Source organism: Dasypus novemcinctus, chromosome 4, assembly GCF_030445035.2.
Source record: "Dasypus novemcinctus isolate mDasNov1 chromosome 4, mDasNov1.1.hap2, whole genome shotgun sequence".
Taxonomy (NCBI): Eukaryota; Metazoa; Chordata; class Mammalia; order Cingulata; family Dasypodidae; genus Dasypus; species Dasypus novemcinctus.
Window position 1 is genome coordinate 75,323,281 of NC_080676.1, and position 15,497 is coordinate 75,338,777.

General features: G+C 45.1%; 1 protein-coding gene across 1 annotated transcript in view; it reads left to right on the forward strand.

Annotated features, from left to right (window-relative positions):
- Positions 1–15,497, forward strand: part of ITGB5 (integrin subunit beta 5) — a 125,251-nt gene that overhangs the window by 87,548 nt on the left and 22,206 nt on the right. The window contains exon 10 of the mRNA XM_004465814.5: positions 4,434–4,863. Coding sequence (XP_004465871.2) covers positions 4,434–4,863 — 430 coding nt within the window. The remainder of the gene's footprint in view (positions 1–4,433; positions 4,864–15,497) is intronic.

A 15,497-nucleotide genomic window follows, 5' to 3' on the forward strand; every position in this document is an offset into this window, starting at 1 on the left:
TCCCACGGCATCTCCCCACTCCTGCCCATTCCTCTGGGCCTTTGATCTCTGTGCCCATCCCTAGGGCTCGGCTTCATTATGATCCTTGGGGTGGGGTCCTGGATGCCCTTTTGAAAGAGCATGTCCGGCCAGCACCCAGCGGGAAACCAGAAGCGTCGCGATGAGGACTGCGTAACCAGACTGGGCAGGAGAGTGGCTAGCCCGGGACCTTCCTCTGGAATCTTGGAGTGGGAGACTGGGACCTCTCCAGAAACTGGAGTGCCTTCAGCATCAGTTGGAGCCCCCAGTAATTGGGGAGAGAAGCAAGGCAGCCTCGTCCCAGCCTCACTGAAGCCTCTGGGATTCTTTTTCGATCTGATAGGGAGAGTGGCCTCCTTGAAAGGAGACTAGAACAGCTTTACTTCCAGTTCCGCAAGTGCTTTTTTTAGCCTTCCTGTGCCCAGCAGGACCTGAGATCCAGGGACTGAGACAGACAGAAGCCTTTCTCCGGATGCCAGGAGGCAGGCTGCACGCCAACTGCCCGGGGTCAGACAGATAGGACCTTCATTAGACCAAAGCCTTTGGCTGAGAAAGGCGACCAGTGCCTGCTTTCCAGCCAGCTCCTCCTTGCTTTCCCAGCCAGCCAGGGAGTGTTTCTAAATCCCAGCTGAGCAGAATACCAGCGCTGATTCAGAGGCGCTCCCAACCTCCCCACTTGCTCTGGGGCAAACAGCAACAGGACTTAGGAAATGCAGTTCTCCCTGTTGTGACTTTATTTCTTCTCCCAGGCAGCTTCCCTGGCAGGTTATGCTCACAAATGGACACTCCCCTCAGTCTTTCGAGAATTGAATGCTTTTGTGGAACTAAGGCTTTTCATTTAACAAGTTCAGCAAAGTTTTACCCTTAAGAAGGAGTACCTCTGAGCAAGCTACTGCTCCTCTGAGCCTCAGAAGGAAGGGATGACACTTGGCCGGCCAAGGCTGCTTCTCCCCCTGCGTTCTGGATGGCTTTGGTCAGGCTCCCAAAGCCCCTACCCCTTCCCATCTGCAGGCCTAGGTCAGTCCCAGCCCAAGGTAGGAAGACTTTGAGAAGCCTTTGGTCACCATTTTGGGGGTTGTCATCAAGGGATCCCTGCAATAGGTCCCGTCCCTCTAGATCGGGGGTCCTTAACCTTTTTTGTTCCACGGACCCCTTTGCCAGTCAGGTGAAAACCACGGACTCCTTACTAAGTCCACACTATGCTGTGTATTATTTAATCAATATATCACACCCACACCAACATGTCTCCACAAGAATAATGTTTTTTTGAATTTCAATTCAAGCTCATGGACCCCTGGTTAAGAACCCCTGCTCTAGACCCAGATGTGTCACTTGGTCCCCACTTCCAGTAGGTGATGGGCTGAGGCGAGCTCCTCACCGCCAGGTGGCTGTGACTAAGTCCCACTAACCATTTCCTCCCTGGTAGATTGCGAGTGACTCTCTGTAATGCATGTGAAGTGAGATGCTTGTGGAAATGCCCAGGACTGGTGGCACACAATAGGCACTCAGTGATTGTTAACGATTAGTGTTGTTATTAAGCAGGTGTCAGTGCCCCTGGGGTGGATCCCATCTTGTTCCCTTACCTCAGGACCTGGGGAACTTAGTCCCGAACTCGCTTTTGCCAATCTCCCCTCTTTGCCTCCTCTCACACACACACACACACACACACACACACATACCCCAGTAATATGGGGGCAGTACCCTTCATTTGGCGGGGTGAGTCGAAGCTTTCTGCCACTGCCTTTCTTCTCACCGAGTCCTCTGGCCCCACTTCCCGGTCGCTGTCCTCAGCTCACCTGTGCAGAGGCATCTCCTGTTAAGCCCTTCCCTGCTGCTAACTCCTGGGTGCCTGTTTTCAGGTGCTCAGGACCCACGGCTTGCTGCCAGGCAGGACTTTCTCCAGGACTTAAAGAGCTGGGTCTACCCTCCTGCTCAGTCTCACATGTTCCCCACCACACCCCAGAGGTGCCCTAGATGTGAGAGAATCTGAGGGAAGACCTTCAGAATTATTGAGGATCCCGACATGATAGGGATCTGTAGAGTGTTTAGAAAAACATATTTTTAGTGTTCTCAAAAATATGTATATTACTGCCTTAAGAGTAACCAAGAAAGCCATCTCCAGCTTTACTCCAAACCAATATTAGGGTTAGGAAGAATAATAGAGATATTTGCCATGTGGCTTAAGCCATCACAAACAAAAAGTGTGTGGGAACCTGGAGGGCGCACGGGCGAGCACTGTGACCAGGCCCCATGCCACCCCGGCAGACCCAGCCCCCCCGCCCAGCGACCCTGCAGCTCACAGCAATGTCTTACAAACCAAATTTGGAAGTGTCTACTGCCCTTCTACCAGCTTCGCGATATCCTCACAGTACCCCGAGCTGCTGGGAACAGCCAGGTACCCCAAAGCAAATATGCTGGCCATCATGGAAGAGCTGGGAAGAGATCACCCACCTAGGCAGGGAGCAGGAGTGCAGTGGGGAGACTAACACAGGCACCGTTCTCGCAGGAGGACTGGTTTGGGAGTGCGTGGCTGAAACAAAAGGACTGCTAGATCCAAGCAGCCTTGTTAGCTGGGAGGGGTTTCCTTCTGTTTACAAGATGGGAAGTTACAGTTCATCTCCCTGGTCAGATGGAACTCTTGTTTCCAACATGTTAACTATTTAGTGTTTTTCTCCCGGTTTGCCTCCCATGGTTCACTAGGTTCTGAACCTAGACTTTAAGATTGAAGTGCTTGCATTTTCTCCCCTTAAGCATTGATAAAGAATAAAATACATGGAAAACTGGCCCCAAAAAATTGCCTCCAAGAACCAATATTTCACTTTAATCTTCTTTTCTGAATACAGTTATGTTACCTAAATTGTTCTTCGTTCCTTTTCATAAGCTAATACTACTCTGAGGATGCTGATTTCAGGGAACACTGACAGCATGCTTTTCTTACCCTGTCCCAGGTTGGCATACAGTGTAGCTTCTGCTTAATATCACTTATTTTTTGTTTAAGCATTTACATGACTATTAGTGCTTTGAAGTCAATTAAAAAGTACACAAGTTATAAATACAGGTGAAAGGGCAACCTATCATACCTAACAAGGACCTCTAAAAATTTTCATACTGTAGAAAAAAATGACCAAAACTGTTTGCATCTTTGTATGTATTTATTACTTGATGCAATAAAGTGTCGTTTCATTAACAAGGGAGAGGAAGAGAAGGAAAAGGAAGAGCTAAAAATTGACTTCTAACCCAGCTTTGCTTCAGCATGATCCGAGGAGCTTTTTGAAAAACAAGGCATGTGGGCTCAGCCGCTGTGAGTCAGTTTCTGGAGGGCCCAGCTCCGTGTGCTTTGGGAGTGCCCCAGGGAGGAGTGCTCCGGGTAGCGTTTCATCCGGTTGGCCCAGCTCCCTAACCGTGGATTTCTTCAGAATTTACTGTGCCCTGTTCCCAGGGTAGCGCTGGCTGATTAGAGCCTCACATGCTTCTTTTACTCAGTGGCATGAGGAGGAGAAGATAGAGGACTTATGCTCTGCTTCCTGGGAAAATAAAAGCGAGCATCATACTGGGCATCCTGGTGGCAGCGAACAGGCCTCTCTCTTGCCTGCCCTCTGCCGCCCCAGCCAGCTCCACTCATTTCCTGTTTCCATGACAACCATGAGATGCTCAAGAGTTAGAAACACTTAATTTCATGTTTTGTTTCTTTAAGAAGAAAATTCTGCCCACGTGTGCGGCTTGTTTCAGGGGAGGATGACTCCTCCTTAATACCTCAGGGCCGTGGGCTGATTGTGAAAGAGGCAGCTGGAACCACTCACAGGAGAGACTGGGGCTCAGGGAGGGTTGGGTGTGCTGTGGAGAGAGAGGCAATTGAAAGGGACTCGAGTCATCTCTTCCCTCCTCCTGCAGGAAAGGCTTCCTCAGTACAGGGGGGGCGGGTGTTGGGCCAGGGTCTGTCGACACCTACCTGGGTACGTGCCTACTGCACCAGCACCAGGAAACAAATATCTCCTGGAGAGGGCGGTCTATGGCAGTGGAGGGTAGGAAGAGAACAGGATAGAAATGAGAAGGACAGCCGTAAAGAACTGCACAAATGTGAGCAATCCTTTCAGGTCTCCATGGCAGCCTATTTCCTTAGGTTTGTGAGAGATAATGAGCGTTAAGGAGCCAAGTGCGATGCAAATCGAATGCCAGCACACCTTAACTTCTCTTTCCCCAAGCACGAGGGAGCTTGATGACTCTGAGGTCTCTTCCTAATTGAGCCACTTTAGTGTCCCTAGCTGGATGTGGCGGCCGCTGTTCATCCAGTCCCCACCCATTGAGGCCCCCGGAGGGTGTGCCTTGGGCTGGGACCCCGGGCGATTGGGGGAGCCAGTGCTGATACCTCGGAGGCCTTGCCCTGCCATCATGTCCCCTCTCTTCCTTCTGCCCAGGTGTCCTTTGAGGTGTCGGTGGAGGCCCGGAGCTGCCCTGGCAGACACACGGAGCACACGCTCGCCCTGCGGCCCGTGGGCTTCCGAGACAGCCTGGAGGTGGGCGTCACCTACCACTGCGCGTGCGCCTGCAGCGCCGGACTCGAGCGGGATAGTGCCAGGTGCAGCGGCAACGGGACTTATGTCTGTGGCCTGTGTGAGTGCAACCCCAGCTACCTGGGCACCAGGTGTGAGTGCCAGGAAGGGGAGAACCAGAGCGGGTACCAGAACCTGTGTCGGGAGGCCGAGGGCAAGCCACTGTGCAGCGGGCGCGGCGAGTGCAGCTGTAACCAGTGCTCCTGCTTCGAGAGCGAGTTTGGGAAGATCTACGGGCCTTTCTGCGAGTGTGACAATTTCTCCTGCGCCAGGAACAAGGGGGTCCTCTGCTCAGGTAGGTGCACCCAGCAAGCATATTTGCTCTGAGCCAGTCACAGGCCCAGATCCCATGAGGACATTCCCCCAAAGGCTTGCCTTTTGCTCCTTCTGCTTCTCTCTCTCCTACCTGTGGAAGTGTCATTGACTCAGGGTGGTGGTGGAACATGTCCCCGCCCCAGCCATCGAGAAGCCTGGTCCACTGCCAGGCGTGGGGCTGGGAACCAGCATGTTGAATACACAGGCAGGAGAAGGCACTGCCATATTGCATGAACACTCAGAGTTGGGAGTCTGCTCTTGGGTACTCCAGCCTGATACCCAACCAGGTAGATATTCAGCCTCTTTTTTTTGTTGTTGTACTTTAATTTTTTTTTTTAGCCTCTTGTTGATCACCTCCTGGACTGAAGAACTCCCCAGGCAAGATAGTGGCCATCTACTTAAGTACTGTATTCGTTTTCTATTGTTGCTATGATAAACTACCACAAATTTAGTGGCTTAAAACAACATAAATGTATTCTATTACTGTTCCGGAGGTTAGAAGCTCAAAATTAGTCCTCTTTGGCCAAAGTCAAGGTATCAGCAGGGCTGTATTGCTTCTGGGAGATCATGGGGAGGATCTGTTTCCTTGACTTTTTTTAAAATTTACTTTTATTAGAGAGGTTGTGAACTTACAAAACAATCATGCATATGTGTAGAATTCCCATATAACACCCCTCCACCAACACACTACATCATTGTGGAACATTTGTTACAGATTATGAGATAATATTTTCAGAGTATTACCACTAAATGTGGTCTATAGTGTATATTGAGTATATTTTTTCCATACACCCCAGTTATGAACACAGTACATCTTTGGCACTGATGCAAGAATATTAGTATTGCTGTTAACTATAATCCATAGTTATTTAAAATCCACATTAATTGTATTTTTCTTGTGCTTCTCCACATTCTTACCACCTTGTAATAGTGATGTACATTTGTTCTAGTTCATAAAAGGACATTCCTGTATTTGTACTATTAACTGCAATTCTCATCCACTTCTAGATCCACTGTTTTATTCAGTCCCTAGATAATTCTCTATCTTTCTCTGAATTGACATTGGCATCCCTAGACTACCCTTTCCAGCCACAATCCTATTTATAAATATGCAGCATTAGTTCTATTCCCTATAAGGTATTATCAGCTCTATCCATTTCCATACTTTTTACGGTCAAGTTAATTAAAACTTCTACATACATTAAGCATCGATACATCTTCTCAGCCCTCCTCTTATCTCCTAATACCCTATACTCTAGGTTTTAACTCCTTGTGTTTATTCTTTGTGTTTAGTTCATATATTTGTCCTTTTGTGTCTGGCTTACTTCGCTTAGTATAATCTCTTCAAGACTCATCCATGTTATCACATATGTCCCAATTTCATTTCTTCTTTCTGCAGCATAGTAGTCCATCGTACATATATACACATTTTGTTTATCCATTCATTGGTGGATGGACACTTGGGTTGTTTCCAGCTTCTGGCAATGTGAACAATGAACTGCTATGAACAATGGTGCGCAGATGTCTGTTCATGTCATAGTTTTTAGTTCTTCTGGATATATTCCTAGTAGAGGAATTGCTGGATCTTATGGCCGTTCTATATTTAGCTAACTGAAGCACCACCAAACTGTCTTCCACAAAGGCTGCACCATTTTACATTCCCACCAACAGTGAAGGAGTGTTGCTATTTCCTTTCCAGCACTTATTAGTTTCTGTTTTTTAAATAATGGCCATTCTCTGCAGTGTTAGATGATATCTCATGGTTGTTTTGAGTTACATTTCCCTAATAGCTAGTGATATTAAACATTTTTTTCATGTGCTTTTTTGGCCATTTGTGTTTCCTCTTAGGGAAAATGTCTAAGTCTTTTCGCCATTTATAAATTGGATTGCTTGCTCTTTTATTGTTGATATGTATGCTCTCTTTGTATAGGATGGAAATCAAATCTTTATCAGATATGTGGTTTCCAAATATTTTCTCCCATTTAGTGGGCTACCTTTTCATCTTAGTGAAGTCCTTTGAATCACAAAAGTGTTTAAGTTTAAGGAGGGCCTGTTTATCCATGCTTTCTTTTGTTGCTTGTGCTTTTGGTATAAGGTTTAAGAATCTACCACCTACCACCAGATCTTGAAGCTTTATGGTTATAGATTTTATAGTTAGATCTTTGATTCATTTTGAGTTAATTTTTGTATAATGTATGAGATAGGGGTCCTCTTTCTTTTGTTTTCTTGATTTTTCTAACTTCTAGAGCTGCATTTCTTGAATTTCTTGGCTCATGACCCCTTCCTCCATATTCAAAACCAGCTGTGTAGCATCTTCATGATCTCTCTCACTCTGACCTCTGCTTCTGTTGTCACACGTCATTCTTTGTTCTTCCTGCCTCCCCCTTATAAGGACCCTTGTGATTACATTGGACCCTCCCAGGTAATCTGGGGTAATCTGGGGTAATCTCCCTGTCTCAAGAGCCTGGATGTAGTCACATGTGCAAAGCCTCCATATAACATAACATATTCACAGGTTCTGGGGCTTAGGATGTGAACATCTTTGGAAAGTCATTATTCTGCTCCCATGGACATATTTAAGAGTTCTTGATCGTGAACAAAAACCTGTTTCTCAGTAGCTTCTACCCAAAGAAGAGTCACATTCCAGATTCTCTCATGACAGTCTGTCAAACACCTGGCAACTGCTTTAAGTTTCTCTATTCTCTTATCTTATCCAGCTGGACATCCCAAACCTCTCCAGTCTCTGAGGGCTCCACAGTTTGTTAAGCATGCTTCTCAGAATTGAGAACAGTATTTGTCATTCTGGACAAATAAAGCTCAGCCCAGAGTTGAGCTGAGCATTTACTTCCTGTGCTCTGAACACTCCACTTCCATTAATGCATTCTAAGAATACGTTCAGTTTTCTTTTTCTTTTCTTTTCATTTCAACAATCACATTACACTTTTAAGCTTGCTTTTAACTTTAACACCAGAAGTTTGAAGTTTTTAATTTTTTAAGGTGAACTATAGCCAAGCCAACTTTTTACTGTGTCATGTTTGAGCACTTGATTTTTTGGAATCTAAGTACAGGATTTCACATTGATTCCAGCTGAATTACAAGCTGGCAGTTCCCACTCTGGAGTTGCATTCTGATGAGATACTTTAAAATCATGTCTCAAAAGGGCCATTCGGTCTGACACCACACCATCTGCAAATGCAAGAAGCAGGGCTATTTTAGGCAGTACTGTAGTTTCCTCTACAAACTGTGTATTCTGTGTCTACAGAGTTCCTTCCTTGAGAGTGGCCTTCAGACTGGGAAGTGGTGATTTGAAGGGAATTTAGATTTCAGCTGAGAAAATAAGCGCATGCATGTGAAACAAATGGGGTCCGTAGAACTGATATGCCCCTGTGGAAGAATAACAGTGCCCGCACAGAAATCCAAGTGCTGAGGCTTGCACAGAGGTGGGTCAGCAAGTGAGGCTTCCTGGGGCAGACCACACAGTGAGACAGGATGAGTACACCCATGGGTGCAATGGGACCAAAATGATCAAAGTTGGAATTGCTCTATAAGTGCAGGGCACATGGATGTCATAGAAGAGTAAACGAGATAGAAGGGTTAGGGCTTGATGTGCTACACATGCAACAGGAATGGACTTTTCCTTTGTGGAAGGGTTGATAGGTTGCTGTTAGTTGGATCATTCTCTTTGGGTTAGAGGAAAAAGTGTGAGCTTAGTAGCAGGCATTCCTGGGTCTAAATCCATTCCACCACATGCTGGCTGTATGACTTTGGGTTTAAAGTTGCTGTGAGGGAAAAAGAGACTGCATGGAAAGACCTAGCACATTGCCTGGCACAAGAGGAGGACTCACTCAGTACTGACTCCTGTCTGAGTCGGTGCCACAAACCACTGGGGAGTGGCACCCTGTGCCCTGTAAATCACCAGGCTTCACCTAAGAAATCCAGCATCATGGACTGGAGTTTCCATTCTTTTAAGTAGCTACAACAAAAGCTTCTAGAAAATGGACAATGTCTGTAATAGACTTTGGCTTTTTTTTTTTAATAAAAGATATTAGAAAACATTATCACAAAACTATTCCTCAGTAGCCAGAAATAATCCTTTGATACATTTTCCCCTGAAAGGGCTGCTTGTGTCCATGTTGCTTTGGGAGCAAGTTCTTCCAAGATCCCATCTCCATGACTTATCAGCCTACGATCTTGGACTTTTTGTTTCCCTTTCTCTAAAAATGGATCAACACTTGTTTCTGTGTTATTCTGAGGATAGAGGGAGATGACTTAGATCAAGGACCTACTTGCCCTTCAACAAGGCACTTTAGGGCCCTTCCTGGTGTAACTCCTCTTCCTCTTCGCGATGATGTTTCCCTAAATTCAGCACAGCTCCTGGGAGGCGAGGGCAGAAGGGTAGATGGGGTGTGAGTGGTCCTCAGTAGGGAAAACCTGCTTTTCATTTTGGAAATAGGAATATTCTGTAGCTGAGTGAACAGGCTGCTTTTTGTTGTTGTTGTTTAACCATCAGAACCTACAGTTCTTCTGCCAGAGGCCACGTCTGAAAGCTGCCAGGGCGCTTCTTATCTCGCTTATCCCTCAATCCCTTACAATCCTGTGGTATCAGGAGACTCTTGCATGTCACGGGGTAGAGAAAAACCGAGGTTTGCCAAGTCCTTGAGGCTCCCAGATGAGTGCTGCTTCAAGTCACTAAGTTCCTTGGGATTGCTGAGATGGAATGTCCTTTTCCCCCCACTGGAAAAGACATACGTGCTTATTAAAGAAAATTTGAAAAGTACAGGAAAGTAGTGGGTATGTGGGCGATCTGACTGGCTGGCTGTCTTCTTGGTAACTATGATTAATTTGGAACATCTGACAAGCCACACCAGAAACCCTTTCACCCTCACTGCTGCACTCGCATTCCTTCCAAAGCTGTGTGCTCTGTGAAGAGAATGACCTTCCCAGATAGCTGGAGGATTATTCCTAGGTCTAGAATATTCTGAAGAGCAGGAAGAAATAAAATAAATCATCCATAATTTCATCAAAAATTTTAACCCATTTATGTATTTCCTTCCAAACCCAATTTAATAGTGAGTCTGTATGCATAAAACTTTTTATTTTGCCTTTTTCTTATAATATATCCTCCAAAGCACTTGAGGTTGAATTATTTGAAGAAATCATTCATTAGAACAGCAGCTTCTGGGATGTTATGGTCGTCCCCAGCCCTTTGTTGCCTCTCAGACACTGCAGCTTGTTCAGGAGGCAGCTGTGAACAGATGGCTGAGGAGCTCCAGCTCCAGGTTCAGCACCCAAAGTCAGCTTGGGGCTCTTGCCCTGGAATCGTGTGGTTGGTTTTGAGCTCCTGGGTTGCTGTTACACTTGGGGTTTCTGTGGGCAAAAAGTCTGTTTCCCAACAACGACTCTGGTCTTGAAGATGTTGACTCAGTAACTCACAAGTGCTGACTTCAGCCTTTTCTCACAGTTTTTCTCCTTTCCCCTGCAACCTCTACCCAGAGGGGGACTGGGTGGTTTTGGTCTGTCTTCAGAGGCTGGAAGAAAACAGAAGAAAGGGCTGAGACAGAGCCAGGGCCAGAATCAGTGGGACACTTTGAAGAAATGCTTGCCTCTTTTCTCGGTCTTTCCATCCATAAAGACTTATAGCCCTTGCTCCAAAACACAGGACTGAGGGAACAATGCAAGAGATGGAGCTGTTTCCCAGGTTTGTAATAAATTATACATCATAAAAATTAATAGTGAGGTGAATCAGACTAAGGTCTGAAAGCAATTGAACAACTTTGTTGACATCTCTTTTGTGACACATTATCATGGGAATGTGTGTGCGGTCAGGCTGCCGTGTCCCCCATGATTGCTAGAAGCAACACAACCTAGGGGGAATGGTTCTGTCCATGAACTGTTGCTGTGTGTGCAAAGGCAGCTTCATGGGGCCATTATAAGAGTCTCATGAGATTTTGACCCTTCTGAGTTCTACTAATAGAATATGGGAAGTAGGACATGGTCTGTTATAGTTGTTCTTAGCATAATCAGAGATTCTCGTTCAAACTTTCTTGGTACCTAAACAGTGCATTTCCTGGGATTTGAATTACCCTACTGTAGTAAACTGTTGTTTACTCAGCCCTGATGCTTTCCGCAGTCTCTGTTTGTAAAATGACTGTCCTGGGGTAGATGGAATAATGTGCTAAAGGCCTATCAACTTCTTGGGTTTCATATATTGAGAAAATTTAAACCAAATAGGTAGAGAACTTTGAACAGTACTCTTGGTCTCATAACTGTGAGATCCCAAAAATACATCTAAGACTAGATGTTTGGCCAATTTATCCAGACAGACAGGTGTAAAGGCACATGGCACGGCCATGCACACATGTACATTTATTTAATATTTTCAAGTCTTTATTATGGGACTGGTCATTAGAGTTCAGGAGGCATCTGCAGTTCTTTCCCAAACTTAAAAATAATGGAGAGTGGCCCCATTCTTAGGGGACCAGAGCGAGGTCTACACACAGGTTCTGGGTCTGGGCTCACAGTTCCCAGCAGGCTTATCCAAGTTATGTTAAGTTGCTCTAGATAAAGATACCCCTGATATTAAGGCATAGTTCTATGTGTCTTGATTCTTGCCAAATGAAACACTTCCTATGGCAGCCAACTGTCAAACCAGTTATCCAGGTATGTTTTAGAAAATACTTCTTACTGTTTTATGTATATTTTTTTCTTTCAGAAATGTAATTTCACACCCATAATCAGTAGCCTAGTAGTCGTTCTTGAAGCTGTGGTCACAGCTGTACCTTCTGTCACTGCATCGAAATTTGCTATTTACCGATTTCTTAAATGACCTGTCGCAGGACCATTTTGAAGAGTAAGGTCCATAACCAATGTCTCCAAAGTACCTTTTGAATGACTCAAGATTTGACCTCTTTAATTTCCCAGGAAAGGGGCTTCTTGGTGAGCATGACATCACTGTGTGCCCCAGGTGAGAAAAGCCTAGAAAAATCTTCACATCTTTTCATATATACTAATTTCTGCTTAGTGGCTACCCAGATACTATTTGCAAATACAAAGATGCAAAATATATCCATCTTCTGGAGAAAGGGCTCTACTCCCACAAAAGAATCCATCAGGCCAAGGCTCAGGGACCTGTGTAGCCATTTCCCTCAGCTGATAAATAAATCCTAATTATTCAGATGACAGTGAGGGCCAGGAGAGTCATGTTCCATTCTGGAGTACTCTGAAAACTCTGAAAACAGAATTTCTTACAAAATTCTTCAATAACTAGAATTATACAGGATGCTGTGCTCATAATTGGTTATCTAGCACAGAAATGTTTCTCCCCTGCACAGAGACACTGCAACAGCCTTTTGAGGCATTTCCATATAATGGGACGAAAATGTCTTTGAAGTGAGACCAGCCTGGATTCTAAAGCTGGCACTGCCCTTTCTACCGCTGTGAGCTTGGACTTACCACCTAACCTCTCTGAGCCCCAGTTTTCTTTATCTGTCAAAGAGGGAGAATCAAACCTACCACAGAGGGTTGTTGTGAGGGTCAAAGGAACAATGTCTATAAAGCTCCCTGTGCCTCACCACTAGGGATGGTGAATACATATTAGATAATTCATCTCCATTGGAGGCATTCTTGACAGGCATCAAAATGGATTGGTTTCAGGAAGTTCTCAACAGGATCCCAAAGTCAGGAGTTCTCTAAGAAGTCCACCTGTATCTGACCATAGCTCAAGTTCACTTGAAAGGCAAAAGGTATTGAAATTTAGGGCTTAACTATATCAATGAATAATGTGTCAGACTAATCCCATGAACCACGTGAACTGGGCTGCTCATCTCTGGTGTCATCCAGGCTCTTGCAGCTTATGGTTGGAGAAAGGTCTTTGGGAAAACCAGAGTTTAAGTGTCTGATCTTAAACAATGCAGTTACAGATAGAGAAACAATAATCGCTCACTGAGGGTCACTTTGCTTTAGGCAGGTTGCTACTTTCATTCATCACAAGTTTGTTGAGCACTCATCATATGCTAAGTGATGCACTGGGCACCAGGAACATAGAGTTGGAGTTGCTCACAGTCTTTAACTTCTAAATTCTTGTTGCCGCTGGAATTTTCCATTTCTTCTCTGAAACATTTTGGGATTGAGGAATGAGGATGTGAGTCATCTTGAGCGCCTTCCTTCGCTCTTTCAGACTTAGTTGGGCTCTTGAAAGACAAGAAACAGGGTGTTGGGGAGCCATTTTGAGAACCTGCTTTGTTCCATGCTCTGAGCTTAGCTCTGGAAGTGAACTTTTCTCACTCTTCTTGCTCAGTGCTGGACTCTATTTCCAGGAACATTTTAAGCAACAATTTACCAGTGATTCTGATGAATGGAACAATTTAAGTATTGGCTCTATTCCCACTGCATTTCTTTCTTTACACAGAAAAGGATGTATGCAAACAGGGGACCCTGTGATAAGGATTCTGTGTATGCCTTGGAACTCCAGGCCTGATCCTTAAGATCATGGAGTTTGATTTGTGAAAGAAATGATGATATTTAAAAAGAAAAGGAAAGTTCTAGGAGAATGAAAATTTCATGAGAATGCCAAAGATAAGATCTTTGTCATATAGGTTTGGGAGGTATTCCCTTTTTGGTTTTCTATGATAACATGTAAGAAAATTTTCCATTCTTAGATAAATTGAAAACGATGAGAGACCTCTGGGGGCTGAAATCACTGTTCTTGAGGGTTTGGGGTTCCCTTTCTTGAGTGTCGAGCCGGCATTTTGCATTTGGTCTTGATTTTGGACATTGAGATGTAGTTAGTGCTCAGTGTCTCTGGCCGGGTGGGGCAGTATTGGATGGATCCCTGTTTTCCTTTGGGGCAAGTGTTCATGACTCTCCAAACACTGACTTAAGAACTCCACCCAGGTCCAAATGCTCCCCTGTGTCTGGAAGTTGCTGTGAGTGAGTGTGAGCTGCTGGAAGTTGTGCTTCCTTTTTCCAGAGCACCTTCCTGAGCCCTGACCACTGCTCCTGACCACTGCTCCTGACCCCAGCCCACAGCTGCCACCCCAAAGTCTTTTGTCAGGTGAGCCCACCATCCTTAAGCTAAAGGAATAGACTTCCAGGTTGGAATGTTATTTGACATCACAAAGTTGACCTTTGGCAATTGGCAAATGTAATAATGCAAGAATAATCCTATTTTTCATGCCTTTTTTTGTATACGGAGATGGTTTCCTTGGAAGCAAACTGAGGCTAATTTGTTAGTATTTTGTACTCATCATAATCAAGCAGTAAATAGAAGGATTATTGTCTCATGCCTTTCCTAACAGTACCAATCACACACAGTGGATTCGCTGTGTTTAACTCACTTTGACCATTTGGGGAAACTGAGGCCCAGAACCTCCTTGTAATCCTTGATCATGGATTCAGACCTGGAAACCTTGTATGGCCTTTTGCTAGTAAATGGTGAAACTTTATTTCTCCCTAATTTTACTTATTTTCATCAGGTTGAGACCCTGCCCAAATCCCTGCGTTACCAGTTCAGCCCTCTCTACTGCCAACCAAACAGTTAGCCCACATTTTTCAAATCTTACCTAATTTGGTGTTCTTTATCTTGGTGAAAATTTTAGGAAATATTTAGTCTCTGATTTTCCAAGGGAGTTGCTCAGGGTTATTTATGGGTATGTCAGACATGGCAAATCAGGCCTGAAGGATGCATGTGGGTGAAGCAAATGGTTGAGGTATCAGCCTTTTTATGACTATTATTTGATGAGAGGCACAAAATGTTCCTCTTAGCAGTCAATGGGCGTGTGGCTGTTATTACTGGTTATGCTGAACCCGCTCTCCTTAAATGAACCTTTGTTGGCCTATTCTAATTCATAAAATGCTCTTGATGTGAATGATCTCATTTTGTTGTTGTTATTACTCTACCAGCAGATCGAAGCCGCTGTTACTGATCCTACCTCATGGGAGAGGCTGTGGCTGAGAAGAATGGCCTGTGGGACACACTCCCCACAGTGGCTGGCCCAAAGCCTTGGCCCAAGTAAAGCCCACCTCCCCTACTCCATGAGGGTCCTTCTTCAGTGTCTGCTTCCTTGCCATCTTGTGACTTGGCTGCCAGATTCAGTGTGGCCCACACATGTGACATTCCAAACCAACTCCAAACTCAAAGACCATTTCACCAGTCTCTGAACCGCAGCCAACGTGAGGTGGATTATGGCGACTGTTAACCAACCACAACATGATAGTTTTCCAGGTTGAAAGTAATAACCCTCATCCTGTTGCTGTGGCCAAGAGGGTGGTGAATTCACTCTGTCCAGATGTGGTTGGCATTTCCCCAGAAGTGCCAGTCAGGTGGGTTAGGGTGGGTTGAGCCAAACCCAAGGCATTGACCTGAAGTAGCTTACTTCTTTTTGGTCCTAGGCCATCTGGTTTTCTGAGTCAGCAATCTCAGGGTTCGTCTTACTTAGGTGTTTTCAGACTACTTTGAAACTGGAAACGTGAGTTCATTAAAGAACATGGGTATCTTCCCCCCATTGCCTTAATCTCCTTATAGCTGATAGATGTGGTCCAGAGACCATGGCCTTTCCCTTCCCCCTTCAGGTGAAATTCTGTAGTCATTGTAGGGACTTGACAGCCAGGCATCAG